Genomic DNA, 22,338 nt, shown 5'->3' on the forward strand with positions numbered 1-22,338 from the left:
GGACGCTAAAAAATGCATTTGCTAAATTAATTACTGAAAAACATTCAGCATCAGACGGTATGGCTGTAAAAAAGACGGAATGTCAAACACCAACAGAACAATGTTTTATAACACAGTCAATGTCCTCTATTTCTAAACATTTAATTATTAACATGTCTCCTACAGTGAGAAATGAATATCCCTTGATCTGTGTTGCCACTTTGTATCTGGTTCTACCTGCCTGTCCGGGACTGAAAATTTTATCTATTCCTGCTTTATTTGCCAAGTCTACTAATAGGGACCCTGATATCTCTTTTAATCCTTCAGCAGAAAAAGTTTCCTCATTCTGTGTGGAATCAGGAATTCCTTGGGTGGGGGTTAAGGTTGGTCTTCCACAGCGTCCTGGACTGGGACGGGGGATGGAGCTGTGGATTGGATTTGCTGCTGTGCTGCAATAAAAAAAAAATCACGTCCTCTTTGGAAAAGGAGGGATATATTCTGAAAGTACGGAGCTGACAGTACAGAGCGGGTCTAGTAACACATAACCACTTATCACTCTCAACAAAAGACAGACAATAAGAACTTAAATATTGACTCTATTTCAATAACTTTAACCCGTTCACTTACCAACCAGGTTCACTTATTTGCATAAACAAATTATCTTATACTATATACATTTGATAGTAGAAGCAAAGAAAAGAAAGTTGGTTACCCTCAACAGACTAGTTAAGACTCTGTAAATTATACCTAGACCCCGTCTAGGTATTTCAAATGTAGACCCCGTCTACATAAATCACCTTTCCTTATCTGAGTTTCCCGGAGACTCAATGAAGTATTCCGGAATACAATTGAAAGGTTGTCCATAGCCCCTGGCTATCAGTCTTTATAGTCAGTTTCAGGTAAGGACGCGTCGGGGAGATTGACTTCATCTCAGAAAAGAAAGACATACACATACACACAGTGATAGTTGAAATCAATCTCTCAAGTTTATTATCGGGAAGGAAGGTCTATTTACAATATCTACAATAACGTGACTATTACTATCATAACCTTTATAATGTATCAGCAACCCACATTTACACAATGTACATGTCATTACATAGACCTCCCAGTTGGTGTCACCATGCGTTCACCTTTCTCAGGTCAACAACCAATAAGGTCTAGCTGAGAGGGTGGTGCGTCTTACACCTTCTGACAATAGGTCTTCAGTGATTTCGGTCTGTACACTTACCACCCAGACTTACTACTCATACAAAACAAATTATCTTATACTTCTATATGTAGAAAATAATAAACTTTAGACACAGAATGAGTGACTATAGGCAATCTCCCTGAGATTGCTTAGTCTCCCTGAGACAATTTTTTTCTCCCTGAGATTTCTTAGTCTCCCTGAGACAATTTTCACTAACACTCCCGGAGTGTTGTGTTCCCAGAACACATATTGGCTTAAATGGATATCGGACTAATCAGAGCCTCCCAGTTTCCTTATATCCAACTTGTACAGGTTATATAGAAAATAATTCTACTTACCGGACAAGTGGATGGTCACTGAGCGGGTGATTCCGATATCCCGGACGAGCCCCCAAAACTGTTGGTTCTATTGACCCTTAGACCCCTGGTCTAAGTTCTCTGTCACTCGTTCTGTCTCCTCAGGCCTGGAGAAGCATTGGTTACAAGTAATCACACATGAGACCGTCTTGTAAGTAACCAAAAACTTCTAATTTATTCCACAACGAAAGCTCTCTTATATAGTACAATATAACGTGCAAGTGAGAATACAAGCATTTACGTCAATCCTGAATAATGATGAGAAGCAAAATTTAAGGAATGTCTATAATATTACATAAAAACTTATCTGCTACATACAATAGAATTTCGCTAGATACTTTTCAAGGCTGTGAACATGATCTTTCTCAGGCCTTGAAATCAGTTACAAGTATCCAACAATTATTTTCCCATGGGACAGAAGTATTTGACTTTTAATTATATCATAACAGAAACAGGTGCTGTTAATACAAAGAAATAATTGAATACTATCTCCATCTCTACCAAGGCTAAGCTAGAAGAATACTGAGTATAATTCTGTAACACATAACTGGCACAGCATATTTTCATTAACTCATTCTGGGTATAATACAAAACAATTAACCAACATGTTAGTACAATATATAAAATGGAGTTGGGGAAAACAAAATGACAGACCTAAAAGACATACATTTCCCTTCAGTGGACTTATGTGGAATGACTTGGGAAAATTTGTTACTGCTAAGTCATTCAATGCCGGAGCTGGTTTAAAGTCCATTAGCATGTTGGTTTGTAGAGTAGTGCGTTTGCTAGGAGGTACTCTGTTGGTGCCAAAGTATGATGGACGGTCTGTTAAATACACACCAGTGTCTGCGGCTAGCTGAGATGCTGCAGTCTGATGTTTTTGGAGGATATAAGGGCAAATCGTCTTGAGGTACAGTAGGTGCAGAGAAGAGACTTTGAGTTGTTTTGCTGCTGTGACAGGGAGTTGATGTTCTGGAGAGGTGTGTGAAGAATCTGAGACATAAGATACAACTGAGTGTCTGGAATTGTTGTCTCTTTCGTTTTCACTAGAGGCGTGTTCTAAGACCCTTAACGTTGCTATGGCTGTGGCATGCTCACATTATTTTTCCAAAACTTCAATTTCTGCCTTTTCGCATGTGGCTTCAGCTTCTTTCTCTGCTTTCTTTTGGGCAAAAGCTGCCTGAATTTTAGACTCTTCAGTATCAGCACAGGCTTTTATTAGTTGTTAAATGAGTGTAGAAGACCATGATTGTATGGATTTGAAAGGTCTTGAGGAGCGTCTAGTAGGCACAGAGCGATAAGATCTGGATTCATGGAGCTGTGTTATTCTCACTTCTGCCTTTGTTTGCACCACTAAATTGTCTCTTTCAAAACTCATTAATTCTTTCAATGACCTTTGAGTGTTGTACCGCTTTAATAGAGCAATATATTTAACACACAGTCTTTGATAATTCTCATAAGCAACATTCAATTGCTGGATAGCGCCCTCTAGTTGTATTGGCTCATGAGATTTTTGGGAGAGAGCAGACATGCATTTAACAGTATTAGACCATAAGTCATTAATATTAGACAGCTTGTCAGCATTAAAATTCTCTTGCATTTTACAGGATGGTTTTCTTAAATGTTTTTCTCTTTTATGTAATTCAGGGTTTAAGTCCTGCTCTGGATGAAGCTCTGATTGTGGTTGTGTGTTAGTTTCCCCAGACTGTATATTACTTTCGTGAAACATCATGTTAGCAAGGAGAGGGGTTGATAGAAAGTTTACAGAGAAATGTATCAATTTCTCTGTGGGTGAGTTCAGGTTTCCTAGATAATGGTTGCAGAAAAGTTTTCTTTCACTTTCTTACAAGATTTACAGACAAGCCATGTGCTAATGAATACAGATGCAGTGTATAAACTTGCAGTTGTAAGACATTCACATCAATAGTTTGTCCTGACACTGATGAGTGTTATGCTGAAATATACTTGCAGACATGTACAGGCTTGTGTAGAGATGGCTGCACTCTCTGTAGCTGTCCATATAACATCTCACTGTGTATTCAAAGATAGCAAGGATTCTATGAAGACATTTCACTGATCTTTGACTGATCTTTTAGCTGATCCTATGGCTGATCCTATGAAGACATTTCACTGATCTTTTTACTGTTCTGTCTCTCCAATCTAAGCATTGAAAGTGTGATCTCTGTAATTTACAGTTGTGATGAGATAGCAATAACTCCAATCTCCGTTGGATACCACAGTCAGTGACTCAATTGAGAGGATACCTTGTAGATCTTGTGAAGTTTATTCCATAAACTGGGAGAATCTTACAACAAGGAACATCTGATAGGTCAAAAGATCATAATGTGTCCTGCTTCATGACATGAGGCTAGAGCTGCAATGCATTTCTGGGAAAAAGGGTGGGCTATCTATACAGCATTAACTAAACCAAAGGAAAAGGAGGAGCAGAGACAAAATATAGAAAACACTTAAAGGCATATGACAGTCATGTGAAACATGACAGTCCCCTCCAGGGATGGTATAATCATATACAGCCAGCTCACATTTCGTTACTTCAGATTCGTTTAAATTCGTTACTATTGTAATTCGGAATTCAGATACATCCGAATATCTGAATAACGGAAAATTTGTTCAAATTTTGATTCGGAATGAAAGGGGATGCACATGTCTAACTCGAGATTAAAGCTGACTATTGCAGCAAGAGTTGTCTTTTTATCTTACCATTCAATGAGCTATTTATTGTTATTTTTGTCTGGAGTTGTGTTTTAAAATCAAAGAAAGAAAAAAAAGAATGATTTTTTTCTTCCCCTATTTGATTTTGACAGAATGAATGGTATAACATAGTGTTGAAGTATATTGTATTTATTATAAAAAGTAGATAAATGATTATACGTAGTGGTAATATATGTGGTATAATTATGAGCATTGTGATGTGATTATTGTGATTCATGAGGTTCACTTATATGTCCATTCACTGATTATTCTCTAACCTCTGTTCAACAGTGGTATTTTTTATCATTAGTGCTTTCTAAGCACTGTGCCATTTGCCATGACAATAATTACCAAATAGTAATTCATTTTACTAAGTTGTCATTGAACAGATCCAGCTCCTAACTACCACTTTGGAAATGAATAGCAAATCAATGGTGCTTAGTTAGATGGGGATGAATGCTGACTCAGGTATTATTGAAGATTAAATTCAAGGTGATAGAATAGCATAACTATGGTGTAGTGCTTCCTGCATGAAATATGACATAACACATTGGAGACTTTTCAGGCTTTTAAACTAACATGCCATCTTGTATGTCATCTTCAGTAAATTAATTAAGCATTCATCCATATATTTTTTCCATTACAGCATCCATTTTGCTACCAAAAATAGACAAAATACATGCCAAAACAATGCAGGAGGCTACAAGTTTGTGGGCTAGGTATACAGAGAAGTTCCCCCCCACAGCTGAACTCCTTCTGTTGTTTGGGAAAATGGCAAACATATACAGCTGTTCTCTATTATATCAACCAAAGACCAATAATGCACTGCCTGGCCTTTGAACTGTGGCTGAGAAAGGCCAGTAATTGGTTTTCTAATGTGCCAGTTCTCTCCCAATAAAAGTCAGAGTTCCCAGCAGCCATTTTTCAATGTATTGGAGATTTGCAGAAGATAGAGATAGCTGACAGTGCCTGAGATAGTTGTGCTTTACTGCACTATATCGTGCTAATACAGTGCTGTATTATGCTAAACTTTGCAGGCAGAGATAGTTGCTGCTGTAAAGTGCTATACACATGCTGCATTTTGCAGGGAGAGATAGTTGCTGCTGTAAAGTGCTCTACACATGCTGCATGTTTGCAGAGAGAGATAGTTGCTGCTATAGAGTGCTATACACATGTTGCATTTTGCAGAGAGAGATAGTTGCTGCTGTAAAGTGTTATACACATGCTGCATTTTGCAGGGAGAGATAGTTGCTGCTGTAAAGTGCTATACACATGCTGCATTTTGCAGGGAGAGATAGTTTCTGCTGTAAAGTGCTATACACATGCTGCATTTTGCAGGGAGAGATAGTTTCTGCTCTAAAGTACTATACACATTCTGCATTTTTGCAGGAAGAGATAGTTGCTGCTGTAAAGTGCTATACACAAGCTGCATTTTGCAAGGATAGATAGTTGCTGCTATAAAGTGCTATACACATGCTGCATTTTACAATGGGGAGCTATTCCTCCCACTGACACGAGCGATGGGGTGCTATTCCTCCCACTGATACCAACAATGGGGCACTATTCATCCACTAACATCAACGATGGGGCTCTATTCCTCCAACTGACCCCAATGATGGGCACTGTTCCTCCAACTGACCCAAATGATGAGGCATGGTTCCTCCCAGTGACCCCAAGGATGGGCACGGTTCCTCCCATTGACACCAGCAACAGGGCACTGTTCCTCCCACTGACACCAGTGATAGGGCACTGTTTTTCCCACTGACACCAGCGATGGTGCACTGTTCCTCCCACTGACACCAGCGATGGTGCACTGTTCCTCCCACTGACACCAATAATGGAGCACTGTTCCTCCCATTGACCACCACACCTAAGGTATAGTTTGCTCCCAATGATGCCAGGGCATTTTCTACTCCCACTGGCCACAATCCGGCCCCCCTAAAGTTTGAAGGGCAGTAAACTGGCCCTTTATTTCAAAAGTTTGGAGACCCCTGCTATACAGGAAAACATTTAAATGAAAGTGTGTGTCCAGATTTCAGTTTTAAGTGATAAATTCAAAAGGCTTCCTTACTCAAGTTTTGCACGCAGCAATGTCTGTGGTAAAACTGTTACCACGTCCTTTTTCCTAGCTTTTGTGGTAGTCTGTTGCTGCCTACAGTACACACTTGTGACAGCGAGGCTTCATTCACACTAGTGCGATTTTAAATGCGACTTGAATTACACAGAATTGCATGACAATGGAAATCACATTGTTTTCAATTATGCCCATTCACATCAATGCAAATGCATGGAGTGATATTGTAAAAGGTTTCTGTACTACTGCAAATTCAGTGCAATTGTGACCCCATAGAATATGCAAACCACATCCAAGCTGCACTACATATTCATACTCAAAATTGGATCAAAATGAGAAATGTGAGCCTAGCCTGAACCAAGTGTCAGTCTTAAAGCCAGCTTTAAGACTGACACTAGTCAGGGAATAACAACATCTGGTATGAGATTGTGTGTACCAAACAGGTATATCTGTTCCTTCAAATGTATTAAGAAGCAGAGTTTGACTTACCCAGTGATGTTATCCCTACATGAATCACAGAAACCGTACACGCATAATCCCAAATCCATTCCTCAACAATGAATACAAAAATGACACTGCTTACTAGGAATGTCGTCTCCAAAGAGATTAAATTTCCTGGGAAAAAACGATTGTGAAATTGTAAGACTTTTAAGAAATTTGCAATACCTTCTACAATTGTGAAATTTCAGCACAAGAGGGACAATCTACCTTTTCAAATGTTTTTTCGGGCAAAAAACAATTGATTAGTCTACCTTTCAGTTTGGTTCACAAAGGGATATTTCAAATTGTGGATTTCCCACTGCATGCTGTTATAGGATTAAATGGAGGATTATTATGAAGAAATATTAGAAAAAAATTTCTTTCTGAGTTCTGAGCTCCCACATACTGACATTGATTTACTAAAGGAACATAGACTGATCACCTAATAAAGTGAACATTCACAAAGTCTAGTGAATGAGCTCTGCTCACTTTACCCACTCCTGTGGTATGGAAATGAACAAAACAGGATTTTTACATACAAGTCACCTTATTATCACCACATTACAGTATTTAACAAAACAAGCAAATGTTCACATTGCAAAGTAGACACGAACTTTGTGAAGTGAAGTTGGACTTTTGCATCAAATCAGCTCTACTTCCCACGCACCTCACTCTGAAAATAGAACACATCTATCCAGCTGTCCAGATTGTAAAATTAAGTTATGTTGTTTTTTTTTATTAATATTGGATCTTGAATGTACACATTGCTGAGTGAATTTTTTTTCTTTGGAGCAATTTGGATTAGAACCACCAGCATTAGTTGTGCTGAAAGAAGAGGACAGGGAGAAATGATTAATGCTTGGGAAAAGGAGGCAGCTTAGGAACAACAGCAACCAATGGGCTTGCCCATTGTTAGGGATAATGTTTCTTGGGGATTATTCTGTCCATCCTTTCTTGAAAGGATGGACAGGGTAATCCCCAAGTAACATCAATACGTCAGATCTTTCTATTTCTCTTGTTGCATATCATCCATTAATTGATCATCCTTCTACAATTGCTCCTGCTCCTCCTACTACTTCTTAAGAGTAATTTGAACAGGGGTCAGACAGTTCAGAGACTTTAGCACAGTGATACAGAGCATACACACCTTTGGTCTAATTTGATTATCTGCCACTGATCACCAACATTATGAACCTGTAAAGGTTTCCCTTGAATTTGACAATTTATAAGCTATACAAAATGAACCGATATAGGCTTTAAAATACCCTTTTGCTGGTGTTCATGAGTGGATTGGATCACTTGCTGAAGAGAAGATGTAACTGAGTATGGGTAAGGGATTTGCTAGTCTTTATTAATCAATCAGTTTTGTCTTATGGGATGACGCAGTGTTAGGCGACCCATTGTCATCTTCTTTATACAAGTGGTGAACCAACAGTTCCAAAAAATTAAAATCAGAATTATTGGATAGACTAGTTGTAAGCTGCCACTCATCATTGTAAAATAAAAAATGAATACTATTTTCAGAAAAGTTTTTTAAGATTCACATAATGTGTTAGTTACACTTACATCAGTACTATCCTTCCCAAGATCCAGCACTTTTAAAATCCACAGTGGTACCAGTAGCCAACCACTTTAAAGTAATTCTAAAAGATTTTTTGTAAATAAGAAAGATGTGATACTTACCAGCTCTGTGTAATGGTTTTGCACAGAGCAGCCCTGATCCTACTCTTCTGGGGTTCCCTGCTGACACTCCTGGTTCCTCCTAGCCTCTGAGTGCCCCCATAGCAAACATGTTGCTATGGGATACTCGTGCAGGATCGCTCCCAAGCCACGCTCTGTGCATCCATTTACACACACAACATAGCTTGGCTTCACTCCCTACTTTCTCTTTAATGGTGGTAATTGACAGCAGCAGGAGCCAATGGCTCCTGATGCTGCCTCGATCTCCAATGAGGAGAGAGAGACAAAAGATCCACTGTTTTTGAGTACAGCACTGGATCGAGATCGGGCTCAGGTAAGTATAAGGGGGGGGGGGAGGCATCTGCACACAGACAGTTATATATCTTAATGCAGGAAATGCATTAAGGATAAACAAAAACTATCTTTAGAACCACTGCCTGTCTGTTATATGAATTGATATAGATGGCCCCAAAGACTTCTAATATGCCATCTTAATATAAGTAATGTGCAGGGACCAGACTTGGTGGGTATACGGTACTGCTGTATTGACTGAAAAAAAAGGGTTTTATTGCAAAGAACACAGCAAGAAAATAGGCGTTGTTTACCAAAGTACACACGTGTTACACCTCCTTCAGACATTTGTTCAGTAATTCTTGGAGTTCTTTTTAAAATAGAATCAATCTAATTAAAAAAAATTATTATTCAAGCTCCTGAAGAATCAGAACATGCTGGTATCAAGAAAGTTTAGAAAGTTAAATGTTTGAAAATTACCTAGGTACTTTCTATTTGACCAGGAAGGTGTGGTTTTAAAATCAAAAGGTCCAAGTTCATCAAAATTTTCCCATCTGTAAATATAAGGAAACAAAGAATTTATCTTGAGAACATATACAAATGACACATTCCAGACTTGACTTACATCAAGTAAATTTATGGAAGACTAATATTCACTTAGGCCAGCTGGAAAACTAATGATCTGTTTTATATGATCTGCTTATTTTTTACAAGACCTTTTTGCTATTTTTTTTAAAATGAACGTTTCATATCCAACAATTGTAAATCTAATATACAAAATAGAAAGGTTACACATTGTGCTGGGTGTACTTTCTTTCTTAGAGTGCCTAGGTAACTGTGCAACTGATAAAAAAGCATATTGGACTAAGCAGTGCAGGTGTTTTACCTGAGACCTGGGAGATTCTGGAAGAAAAAGGTCTCACCAGAAGAAACAAGTCCAGTGGATCTAACTGGCAGTGTGATATGAGGGTGCAAATTTGTTTATAGCTTTATGTTCTCCCAATAAACTGTTGTATGCTGTTTGCTTGTATTGTTGCCTTTGCATGTTAGATCCTATGGCATTACTATAGGTGCCAAGCAGAGCTTCAGGTTTGACAAGCTGAAGCTCCAGAGTCAGGTGTGCAGCCTCCTATGTTCTGACCCATCTTTATGTAATTTTTCTGTGTTGTATTGAAATGATTTTGTTTTTTCCCTCTGTCCTCTCCTTCTGGTTAGTGCTAGTTTACTACTAGCTAGACACACACACACACACACACACACACACACACCTGTTTTTTTCATGCTCCCTCAGTTAATGTTTGTACAGAGACAGGGTTTCAGAAAGTCATCGTTTTCTTATACTTCGAAAGACTGGAAAACTTGCTCTGTGCTGGATTCAACATTTGTGTCTTATTAAAAAGTTATGCTGCCTGTGGATGGTGCCAGGTTAGCAGTTGATCACACTGTCCAGAATGACTTGGGTCTAAGGCAGGGGTGTCAAACTGGGAGCCCTCCAGCTATTGCAAAACTACAACTCCCATCATGCCTCTGCCTTTGGGAGTCATGCTTGTAACTGTCAATCTTGCAATGCCTCATGGGACTTGTAATTTGGCAACAGCTGGAGGGCGGCCAGTTTGACACCTGTGGTCTAAGCCATCTCAAACAAATCATCCTGAGTATTTGACAGTGCTTTAGAATATATTAGAATCAAAAGGATCACCTGAATCAAATAAAGTAGAGGTTCAGGAGTACTGAACAAAGTCCTAAAGTCTTCCTGGAGAGTTCAGCTGAACTTGAAATTCAAATTCCAATTTCCCAAGGTTCAAAACAGTACTTTAGGACCTTTTATTAATCTGAAGGTCCACCTAAATATTTCCTGTGGTTTGGTAAAACAGGACCTCATTACCAGATTATCAATGTGAAAAGTAGCAACATATCCATCCACACAACAACTTCTAGGACCCTGACTGTGCGAAAAAGACTGGTATCTGTCATCTTTGAGCTGCTGTATTTTCAGGTGCATCATTTGTATTGGCAGAACGTCTTAACAAGAGAAGGTCCCCTTCACTTTTGTGGTCTTCAGCCATGGGAATGCAGCCCATGTGTCTGGTATGCCAAGGTAGTATTATTTTCAGCATAGCACTGTATTTTGAAATGTGTAAGTAAGAAAAAAACAAGCTAATAGCATCAAATACAAATGACTGGGTAATATAAACAGTTGATGCAAATGTCTGGCAAAAAATTAGGGTAAAATATGCTCATCTGTAGCTATCAGAATATATAAAAAAAGAAATCAGAGAACAAATTCCTCAGTTATCCAAACACTTTATTGCTGATATTATATTCAGTGGCTATAATAAGGTAATTATAGAGCCTACATCAGGACATTTTAGCAGGTTTGGAGCACTTCTAACATCACTGTCACTATAGAAGCTTCCAAAAGACCATCACCTTCTCTACCAGCAGTGTTTTGAATTTATAAGCAGTTATTGGAAGATTGGTTAAGTCACTATCAACAAAAATGGATATTCACATGCAATTTAAATTACACAACAATAAAACAGGGAAAGGTGCAAAAAGTACTGTAATTCCCCAGGTTTTGTGTTGTACCCAAAACTTAAGATTTCAGGAACAGAGGCAGAATTAGAGTAGTATGATTTAGCTTCTGGGATCCCCAAGAGATATGATACATGTGGGTGACTCACCAGATTTCATCTAAAACTGAAATATTAAACAATGATGGACTGACCCTTTAGGCCTAATTTTCCATTGAAATCCTGATACCTAATCTATATGTGGTTTTACAGGCAAATACCATAACAGATAGGCACGCTCCAAAGATATAATGTAGTGTACAAGTACCGCTGAACACTGTATTCAACTGCAGTGTAAATTAAAGGAAAGACAGATTTCAGCTCATATCCATGCCCCTCTGACATGTTTAACGCACATTGGGCTTAATCATAGAGATCACCGAAAACTACAGGCATTTTTACTTTTATTTGCCTCATAAAACTGTAAATCATTATTTTTCTAGTAAAGTACACTGCATATTGTATATTAAAATAGAACGGCTGATGTGTTACAGGGCATAGAAAATTTGCTTAATTGTCTAAAGTTTTCGCAGTGCCAAACTGGACTGAACCAAACCCATTATTTCATTAATCAAAGATCATCTGCATAATATCAAGCATGTATGACTAATTTATTATTTTATGAACCCAGATCAAACTCATTGCCATTTACTAATTACAATTTATAAACTTTTGTACATATGACCTTTAAATGGCTTCATCTCCTTGGCAGGTGGCCAAAAATATAAAATTTGACTTAAAACGTCTATCGACAAATTTACAGTACTCAGAATACTCATCATGCATTAGACTAATCAATATAACTATTACTGATTAGTCTAATGCTTTTTCCTAAAAAAAAAAAATAAATAAAAACAAAAATAATTTTGAAAATAGACAATTTTTGATTAATGACTGATGGAGACAGAAGACATAAATTATAATTAAGGAAAGGCATCAAATAAGATACAAGGGCACATCTTGACAAGAAGAGTGGCACAGAGAACATATTCCTGCTAACAACTTGGCACTACAAGATAAAGTATGTTCCTTAACCTAACAAAATGTAATGCACTAATGAAAAAAAATGTTTTGCTCTCACAGAAGGTAACCTTTAGGTTTAGGATGCTACTTTGAAAATCAATTAAGAATATCCCATATTTATATAGGGCTGACATTTTACACACTGCATTACCAAGTACATCGATGCATTTAGATGAGCCTCTACCTTATTATTTTTTTACAGTTTTAAGATGGCCACAAACAAGAAAATGAGATTTACAATCCCATTTTTTATCTTTCAGCAACAACTGTGAGTGCCTGTCTCATTACAGTAGATTATATGGATTGTTTAGGAAGGTCCTCATACTACCTAGTTGTTGATAAACCTAAAGGCATTTGCACAATCAGATTGTAGCGGTTGTGGCCAGCTTAAGATGTAGGTGTGGATATTTCTAATTTCAGGGTTTAAACAGTCCAAAGGTTTAATTGGTCAAAAAGAAAATATTTAAATACCTAGAGGTGCTTTTGCCAAACCCTGACCGGTGGTGCCTGATGTCAGTGATGGGAGAGGGTCCTTTGCTACCCAAGGTGAAGATGCCCAAGTGCAGCCCCTTCCTTGACCACCACTGCATGTCTATTGGACAGTGCACGAGGAAGAAATAACAGCCCTAAGAATAGTGGTTATTGTTACAGCATAGTTAAACTATTGTGATTTAACATTTAAGGAGAATGTTGAAACAGAGTAAGCTTTTATCAACAACATGATAACCAAAATTAATTCTTTCATAAGCTGAAATAGCTTATATCAAAACTGCAAATTTTATTTTGAAACTTGTCCCTTTTATAAAGCCCCTACAATTATTTATCTGGTAGAAAACATTTTAAGTACGGTGCTACAAAATAAACAAATGGAAAATTACAAAAGCAAACCGAAAAATCCCTAAAAAGGGAAATAATAGATTAGTTAGTAAAAATAAAGAACTAAACCTTTGTTTTCAACTGTAGTTTACACTTTGTCTATCTATCTATCTATCTATCTATCTATCTATCTATCTATCTACAACATATATACTATATATATATATATATATATATATATATATATATATATATATATCTAGACATGCAGAATGCTAAATTTGCTTTGTACCAATTGATTAAGTTACTAATTTGATTTGTTGCATTTGTTAAATTCGGATGATTCATTTTCATAATTTGCTTAGTTTAGTTTCATTTTGTTTTTTCATTTTTGAATGAATGTGAATTTTCAGGAGGTATTTAAACCGAATTGAAAATATTAAATAGATTTGAATAGAATATCCAAAATTTAGTTAGTTCATATACTGTTTATTTATTTGTGATTTTATCAGATAAAAAGAAGTTTTCACATGGAAGCCTCCATTATGCACCCAACAGAATATGTCATATGAAATTAGAGGTAAATTATCATCATTATCCCATATACAAATTGTGGAACTACAAGAGTGGACCCCAAACACCTTAATGCCATTCACGAAATACCACTGAATTCTTCTATAGGAAATAATGGCAGCAACTAAATGCGATGTATAAAAATTGAATTACTAGTATATTACTAACATGAAACTCACGTGATCAAAGATACTATTTTTTTGTGTACATTAAGACACAGATGCATAATAATTATGTTGAGTATAGTTATTAAAAGCATGTTATGCCTTCACGTATGCACACCATCCACTGCCAACAGAATAGGTTTGGGGGGGATTGATTGACTTGGGTACAACCAGCATATCAGATTTTTTATTCATCCATTGCCAGTGGCTATAGCGCTAGCAATAATCACTGGGTGTTCTCCCAGCAGGGACGGCTCCCCACGCCCCCCTCCCCCCATCGGGAGAACACAATGGCTTCACTGGATGGATTCCCCCAGTGTTGATGGGGAAAATTGTTTTTCCTTCCTGCAACCCGTGGCTGTAGAAAAGAAAATTGCACCATCTAACGAACATTTCGTGCAAACTCTGATTTGGAACAAAACAAATCGCACATGTCTATCAATATCTATATACAGTACATGCACCAAGAATATACACCTACAGTGAATATTTGGTTAGCTACTTACCCCTTTAAAGACCCCATTCACACTTGTGAATGGGACCGTTTGCGACTACCTGCAGGAGACTCAGCGGAATCCATTTGAATAGATTAGGGTGGGAAGCCCCATTGAAAGCAATAGGAGCCTGACAACACCACAGCTATTCACGGCAGGTCACATGAAGTTGGTCATGCAGCAATTACCTGCAGATGATCAACCTTGGAAGCAGACAATCTGCATCCAGGGCCAATCATCCACAAGTAATCTCTGCATGATTAATTGCATGTGAACAGCCTCAAGTAGCTGCAGGTGCTGTCAGGATCCTCTAACTTTCAGACAGGAAAACAATGGGAGCCTGACAGCACCCGCAGTTACTTGAGGCCATTCACATGTGATTACTCATGCAAAGATTACCTGAGGATGATTGGACCTGAATATCGATTGTCAGCTTCCAGGGCTGATCATCCATAGGTAATTGCTGCATGAGCAATTATATTCGAACTGTCTTAAATAGCTGTGGGTGCTTTCAAACTCCTATTGCTTTCAATAGGGCATCCTGTCTGAAAGCTATTTTCAAGGACCCCACTGAGTTTCATGCAGGTCATTGAAAACAGCCCCATTTGCAAGTGTGAATAAGGCCTAAGTCTATCCTTAGGTAGTAAGTACAATTTTCTCACACAGCTAAGGATGGAGTGTACCACCAGCCAATTACATAGGAGGATAATTGTGAGTATCGTATTTTTCGCCGTATAAGACGCACCTGACCATAAGACGCACCTAGGTTTTAGAGGCAGAAAACAGGAAAAAAAAATTCTGAACTAATGGACTGCAGACACAATACAGGAGATGACCAGAGACTGCGGACAGCACAGGGATGACCAGAGACTGCGGACAGCACAGGGATGACCAGAGACTGCGGACAGCACAGGGATGACCAGAGACTGCGGACAGCACAGGGATGACCAGAGACTGTGGACAGTACAGATGACTGCTGACCTTTGGGGAGGGGGTACCTGAATTTGACAGGTACCCGCTCTTACTTCCGCAGAGTTTTTGTTTGATCTTACCTGTTCCTCGATCCAGCCACGCGCTGTCTTCCTGGCTTCTGTAATGGCGCTCGGCATGACAGCCGGGTGCCCAGTGCGCATGAGTGAGAAGCACTTGCACTTTGTGATTGCTCCGGCGGCTTCTGGGATCTGTCATGTGTCCCAGGTACCGCCTTACCATTCACAAAAAGCACCGCTTCTTGCGCATGCACACTTGGCACCCGGCTGTCATGCCCAGTGCCCACACTACAGAAGCCGGGAAGACAGCACGCCGCTGGATAGAGGAACAGGTAAGGTCCCTCTGCAGAGCTGAGCGGCCGGCCCGGTATTCTGACACGGCCACGGTGGAAATACCAGACCGGCCGCTCCATATTCGCTCCATAAGACGCACTGACATTTCCCCCCCAGTTTTGGGGAAGGAAAAGTGCATCTTCTACGGCAAAAAATACAGTATCTAACAGAACTTGTGAGTGTCTACCACAATTATTAATAAACTTTGAGGCACCTACATAGTTGTTACTGTGTTTGGAGAAGCTTCAAGTGACCCTAGAGTAAACAGTCAATAGAAGCCTGTGAGGAGACACATCTATTATCTATTATCTCACATCTAGGCCCTAGATTTTAAAGGAATACCTCTGTGGCAGTTTACTCCCTCACTCTAAATGTTTTAATAATAGATTGCTGTTTTGGGATACAAAACACATATCTGTAAAACACATGGCAACTAAGTGGTAGATCTGGTACTTAAAGTGAATTCTGCATAACAAAACATGGTCTTCACTGTCACTAATATTGTAGGTACAGAATATAAGAAATTGTGTAAAGCTTTATTCTATGCTATACACTAATTGTCATAATTTTTATTTAATTTTTAGTACTTACCCAAGTGCCAGGAAACATATGGTATAGGTGAAATAATACACTGTATAGAACACAACAGTGCAAATAAAAAGGTTCTGCAAGACAACCTGCCAGGAAAAAAAAACAATTTAGATCTTACTTGAATTTCACACTATATCTATCTCCTAGGGTTCTCAACAATGTCCTTAATGTGACTATAATGATTCTTTCTAACCTTAAAAGATACTTTTAGCTTTAAAAAAAAATCACATTATTTGCAGGTAAAAAAAATGTGCATTTATTATTTTTTTTTCTTTTAGGAGCCTGTAAAGCATTGCACCTAGATCAGCAGATCTTAGGTTCAATGTCAGGCTCTTTCAGACTGTCTGTACGCTGTCTGCCCATACCTTCTGCATAGGCAGGTGGTTACTAAAGTCCAGGAAGCTCCATGGACTATGAGAGTGCTCACCAGTGCACCCTCAAAGTTCATTCAAAAGTACAAGTCGTCAGCCACAATGGCTGATGGTACTACTTGTAGGAATTCATTCACAGAACTCTGTGAATGAATGATGCAGCCATGTGGGCGGAGCCTCACTTTTCAAATTGTGACAGCGGGTGTAGGGAGCAGGCCCCCCTGCCCACTGTCACAAGGAGGGGCTGAATCTGGGGACGAGGTGGTGGATGTCCAACATGTTACACGTTACACCCTTTAAAGCCTCTGAACACAATTGAACATTTAACCAATGTGCATCCAATCCTGGCCTGTTCGTGCACCCAGGAAGCACAGGAGCAGTGTCCAGCCCCGCTGCCTGCAGCCTGTCAAAGTCTATGGCAGGCTGAAATACACTGAATTTCGACACTCTATCGGATAGTACTTGTGTTTAGAGCCTTATGCATTCAGAGACATATGCCAGGAGCGCAGAAAAGCTGCATTCCAGGCATATGCACTTGAACGCATACAGTGCTAAATGTGGGGACCACTCAGTACAGGGTACAACCGCAGTGTATTTCAGCCATAGACTTACCGGACTTCAGGGAGTGGGACTGGGTGCTATAGTTGTGCTTCTCGGGTGCTCTAAAACACCATGACTGGACACACATGGGCTAAACTAGTGTGTAAGGGGCCTTAGTGTTTCCCTGTAGGATTTCTCATAATATTAAAATTACTATTAACGATGAACTCCAGTAAAATGGCTAAAAACACAGTGAAAAAAACATTTTTAGGAACTGTTTATCTGCCAAAGGATTTGTATTTCTGTACATTCAGTCCTAAGAAACACACACACAACCTTGTCTGGCAGGAAAGAAGATCTGATTTGCCTCTATTCCAAACTCTAACTGGACAAAAAAGCCGTATGTTGGTGAACTCATCTTTCTTTGGTCCTTCTCCCTTCTTCTTCTCTAGGGAGCAGGTTCAAATTCCCTATTTCTATGGGTTTGTAGTGAACTTTTAGACAACAACAAGCAATAAAATGGAAAACAGTTTGCGAACTGAGCCCAGATAGCCTATTCATCTGCTATCAGAATGCTCCTTGTTACCACATGCTCAGCTTAGGTAACCATAGATATTAGATGATGGTCAGCTAGTGAAATGATGTGGTATGAAGACTTTTCATGGCTTAAGACACTTATTTTATCTTTATATTCCAAAGACAAAATGTTAGTAGAATTTCCAGTGATATTTGAGTTAATTTTACTGAAAACAACCCAGTACAAATATACATTTTACAATTTGTTAAAGTTTAGCACCAGGTAGATTAAAAAAAAATCTGATTTAGAATCAATCTCTGTATGCATGCAGGAAAAGGCAAAAGCAGTACAAATCAATTATTTCTGCTACAGGGTTCACATGCTAACATGGGGCATAATGATAGGGGGAGAGAGCAGAGACAGAGAAATTAGCTCATCAATTTTTTGCTTCAATTTCATTGTCTACACACAGTGTTACCTAACTGCAGTAGACAAAAATCAGGTCTGCTGCCCTTCCATACAGGGCTGTGCTGTAGACTATAGTCGACTGCTGGATGCCTTAATCCTAGGTAATCATAATTCTACAAATCATTTGACACATTGAATGCATATAATAGAAAGCATCACATATTCATAGAGTCAAAGGAACAAATTTCTGCAGTGGATGCTCAAAAATGATGAAAAAAATCTGTGAGCTCATTAATGAATAAGATGGTACTATGTGTTTCATGCTGTACACACGCATACCAATAAGCATAGGGAAACACTCAGACTGCTAGTAACACTGTAGGTATTATTCCCTATTTTCCTAGGGGGCTTATTGATATATAAATGATTACATTAATCATCGAATCCCCAATAAATGGAAGTCTGCCTACATTTTATGTTACATCATTATTCAAGGGGAATCTCTGTGGATATAGTTCTGTTAGCTATAAGCTGCTTATTTTGTAAAGAAATTTTTCAAACAAGCAGTGTCTATATAGTAGCCTAAATGTTGTCTTGCCATCAATCTGTAACTGCAAATCACATTAATATTAGCAGCACAATAGTCTTTATGCAAAAGATGATATTGGCCATATGTCACTTATCTCCAAGGCCAGTTTAAACCACAGAACTGAAATCCGCTTTTATAAAAAAAAAAGTGCAACTGGTCACCATATGTGCTTTTTACCGCACTCTGATATGTCTTGACTATATATCATCAGGGCAGCTTAAATCCATTCTGTATAGATAAAAATTAGAATCTAAATTCCCCAAGCACAGTTCTGATTAAAGTGGTACTAATATATATTTCCTTATTCTCCAAAAATAATCTATACACATCCTTTACTTATTTGCCCTGTAATCAGTTTTTCATTAAATAGTTTTTATTGTGTTTCTCTGTTCCCTTATAGCATCTTCTGTGAGCTTCCAAATCTCTCCTTTTCCTAAAGAGTACTGCAAATCCCATAGTCTAGAGTTCATTGTCTCTAGTCCATCTCAGAAGCGAGCAAGGGAGGATGGCTATGTTTCTGCATGCAGTAGGACCATGGTGAATGAACGTAGCCACCTCCAATAGTAAGTCAGATCACAGCAACAAAAAAAAAGGCTGAGCGTAATAAAAGGTACTTTATTTGAGTTAAGAATACATACTGCTTTCTTTCACATAGAGTTTAGTGTTACTTTAATGTGGTAGCAAACTTTTTTTTTAACTTTTACCTACAGGTAAGCTAATAATAAAGCTTACCTGTAGGTAAAACGAATATCTCCTAAATGTGCACCTTTTTAGGAGATATTCACTCTTTTTTTTTTACTGCCAGTGCATGCACTCTGAGGGTACGGCATACCCATGCCGTTCCTTTAGAGCTGTGTGCCGTGGCATGCGCAGGAATGACATCATCGCGGCTCAGCCAACTAGACAGCTGGAACTCATGAAGCTGGGTGAAGATGGACGTCTCTGCAGCGGTGACAGCACATCACTGGAGGGCTTCGTTTTAAGGCAAGTCCTTCATAATGTGCTAGAATGTGATGCATACTAGCACATTATGACATTTCCTTGCAGGGGATTTTTTTATTTTTACAACCGCTTTAATAAAGTGATAATACTTTAGCAATGGTAGTGGGTAGGGATAAACAAATCTCTTTGCCTGAGGATAGATTTGCACTGGATCTAGAAGATTCATGGAAATAGAATAATCACTGCAGATTAGTGATCCACTTCACAATGTGAACTGATTTTCCATCAAAATTGGTAGGGGGTGTTCAACTGTCTGTAATGAAGTGCAGGATATGGAAGTTAAAGGATAAGTTCACCTTTGGGAACATGCTACATGTTTCACCCTTTTTAGGGTGGAAAATGTAAAGTTCCCGAAACTGCAGCCACCAGCTGCTACCACCCCCCTCCTGTGACAGATGTACGCAAAGATGTTCCCCCATACTAGCTGTCAGTTTTCAAAAACAGGGCGGCCGTGCGGGGCTCCACCCACACGGCCATGGCATTCATTTACAGTGTTCTGTGAATTAATGGACTACAAGTCCCGACAGCTTTAGCGGCTGTTGACTTGTAGTCCTCTATGAAATATCAGTGCTGTGAACGCTGGCGTAGTTCATTGAGTCTTCCTGTCAGCAAGTATCAGCTTGCCCACACGGGATGTACGAGCAAGAAGTTACACTGACAGTGTGCCGGAGACCCGCATGGAATCCATTGTCTGCTGATCACTGGTGCAATGCTTTCCAGGTTCCTAACACAAATAATAAACGCATATTTTTTTACCTGCAAAAAAAATGTGCATTTATAATATTTTGTGGAAAGGTGAACTCATCCTTTAAAGCAGATGTTCACCCAAAAGGGGAAGTTCAGATTTCATTATTCTTTGGGGCTATCTCTCTACTAAAGGTACAGGCCAACTTTGCTGCATTGAGGAGCCAATGGATTGGGCCATGTATTGCAAAATCCTGGATGAGAACTTTCCCTCAGCCAGAACTCTGAAGCTGGGTCGTGGATGGGTCTTCCATCATGACAATGACCCAAGAAATACAGCCAAGACATAAAAGTAGTAACTTCGAGTTGCCAAGCAACAGCCAAGGAACCTTAAGGATCTTGAGAAGATCTCTAAAGAGGAGTGAATCAAAATCCCTCCTGAGATGTGTGCAAACCTGGCAATCAACTACAAGAAAAGTCTTACCTCTGTGCTTGCCAACAAGGGTTTCTCCACCACGTACTAATTCATGTTTTGCTTGGTGATCAAATACTTATTTTACTCACTGAACTGCAACTCAATTTATAACATTTGTATGATGTATTTTTTGGAAATTTTGGTTGATATTATGTCTCTATCATTTAAAATACACCTGTGATGAAAATTATAGACCCTTAATTTCTTTGTAAGTGGGCAAACTTACAAAATCTGCTGGGAATCAAATAATCATTTTCCCCACTGTATTTTCTTCACATTTAATTTTTAAAATACTAGTCAATAGTTCCCGTGTCTAGAAAAGCATGCTGAAAGTTTCATCTCAGTATCTAAATTTATGTATTCAAAGTCAGAATTATGCCTGTTACATCATAAAGAACTGTGTGGTTGATTTGCAAAATGGTGCAGCTCTGCACAAAAACCAACCAGCTTCCAGTTTTTTTCGTTCAAGCTTAATTGAACAAGTTGAAATTAGAGGTGCACCAGAGGTGCACCAGACTTTCTACTCTTCAGTTTCAGTAAATCAAACCTATGTGTAAGGTGCCAGATTATTTGTTGGATGGTTTAGGTCAAAAGGCATTTCTGTTACACTTTTGGGATAAAACTAATAGGCATATAACTGTAACCAAAAGAAAGAAGGTATGCATTTACTGTAAGCAGAGCAGCATATGAAATATTTTGATTGCAAAGAATGTTTTTATAAATATTTTATAATCAAAAAATGTTTATATGATTTAGCTGAAACTAATGACATTAATCCAAAAAATGTAAAATACATGTAAACAATATAAAATTGTAATATTATATATGATATAGATAAACTGTTAGTATCACAATCACACTACTTTAATAGCATGTGTTTCACTAAATTACATAAAATATCTTGTTATATTTGTCTATATATATCAAGAATAGTGTTTTTTTACCTTAGTATGAGATACTTGGATCTTGAGTGCCATCAGAACATATTAGAACATGCAGAAGAGTGGTGTATAGATACATAAAATAGGCAAAGCATTCTCTCTGTTCTGCTACAACGAAGGTTGTGTATCTTGGCAGCTTAGCAGGATTGAACCAGCAAAGATTTAGACCATCTGCTATGATAATCTGTAAACTAAAGGTCCATGCTATTGGCAGTTTACTGATGAACTAGGAATCATTTTATAAAGTTATCAGAAAAAATTATACATTTTGAGTGGAATACATTTAGCATAGGCACTCAAATATGAACAGAAACCTATACAGTATCATTAAATCAGTAAAATACTGCATTTAAACTTTTTTTGTAATCTAAATAGATGTAATACAGTATCTTTTAAAAATAAGTTTCACAATTATTTTCTAAAACACTATTGCTTTTAGGTGCTTGTTTAAGTGTCTTGAGAGGGTGATTTAGCTTTAATTACTATAGGCT

General features: G+C 38.3%; 1 protein-coding gene across 1 annotated transcript in view; it reads right to left on the minus strand.

The window, feature by feature from the left end:
- The window catches only part of TMEM244 (transmembrane protein 244), a 50,314-nt gene extending 28,431 nt beyond the window's left edge, over nt 1-21,883 (minus strand). Inside the window, exons 1-4 of the mRNA XM_089676296.1 lie at nt 21,851-21,883; nt 16,321-16,406; nt 9,245-9,318; nt 6,803-6,928 (exon numbers count right to left, since the gene is read on the minus strand). Of these exons, the coding sequence (XP_089532422.1) occupies nt 6,803-6,928; nt 9,245-9,318; nt 16,321-16,406; nt 21,851-21,883 (319 nt within the window). The remainder of the gene's footprint in view (nt 1-6,802; nt 6,929-9,244; nt 9,319-16,320; nt 16,407-21,850) is intronic.
- Between the last annotated feature and the right edge of the window lie 455 nt (nt 21,884-22,338).

Source organism: Staurois parvus, unplaced genomic scaffold (genome assembly GCF_062004578.1).
Source record: "Staurois parvus isolate SC_StPar_1 unplaced genomic scaffold, SC_StPar_1.0 ptg000165l, whole genome shotgun sequence".
Lineage (NCBI taxonomy): Eukaryota > Metazoa > Chordata > Amphibia > Anura > Ranidae > Staurois > Staurois parvus.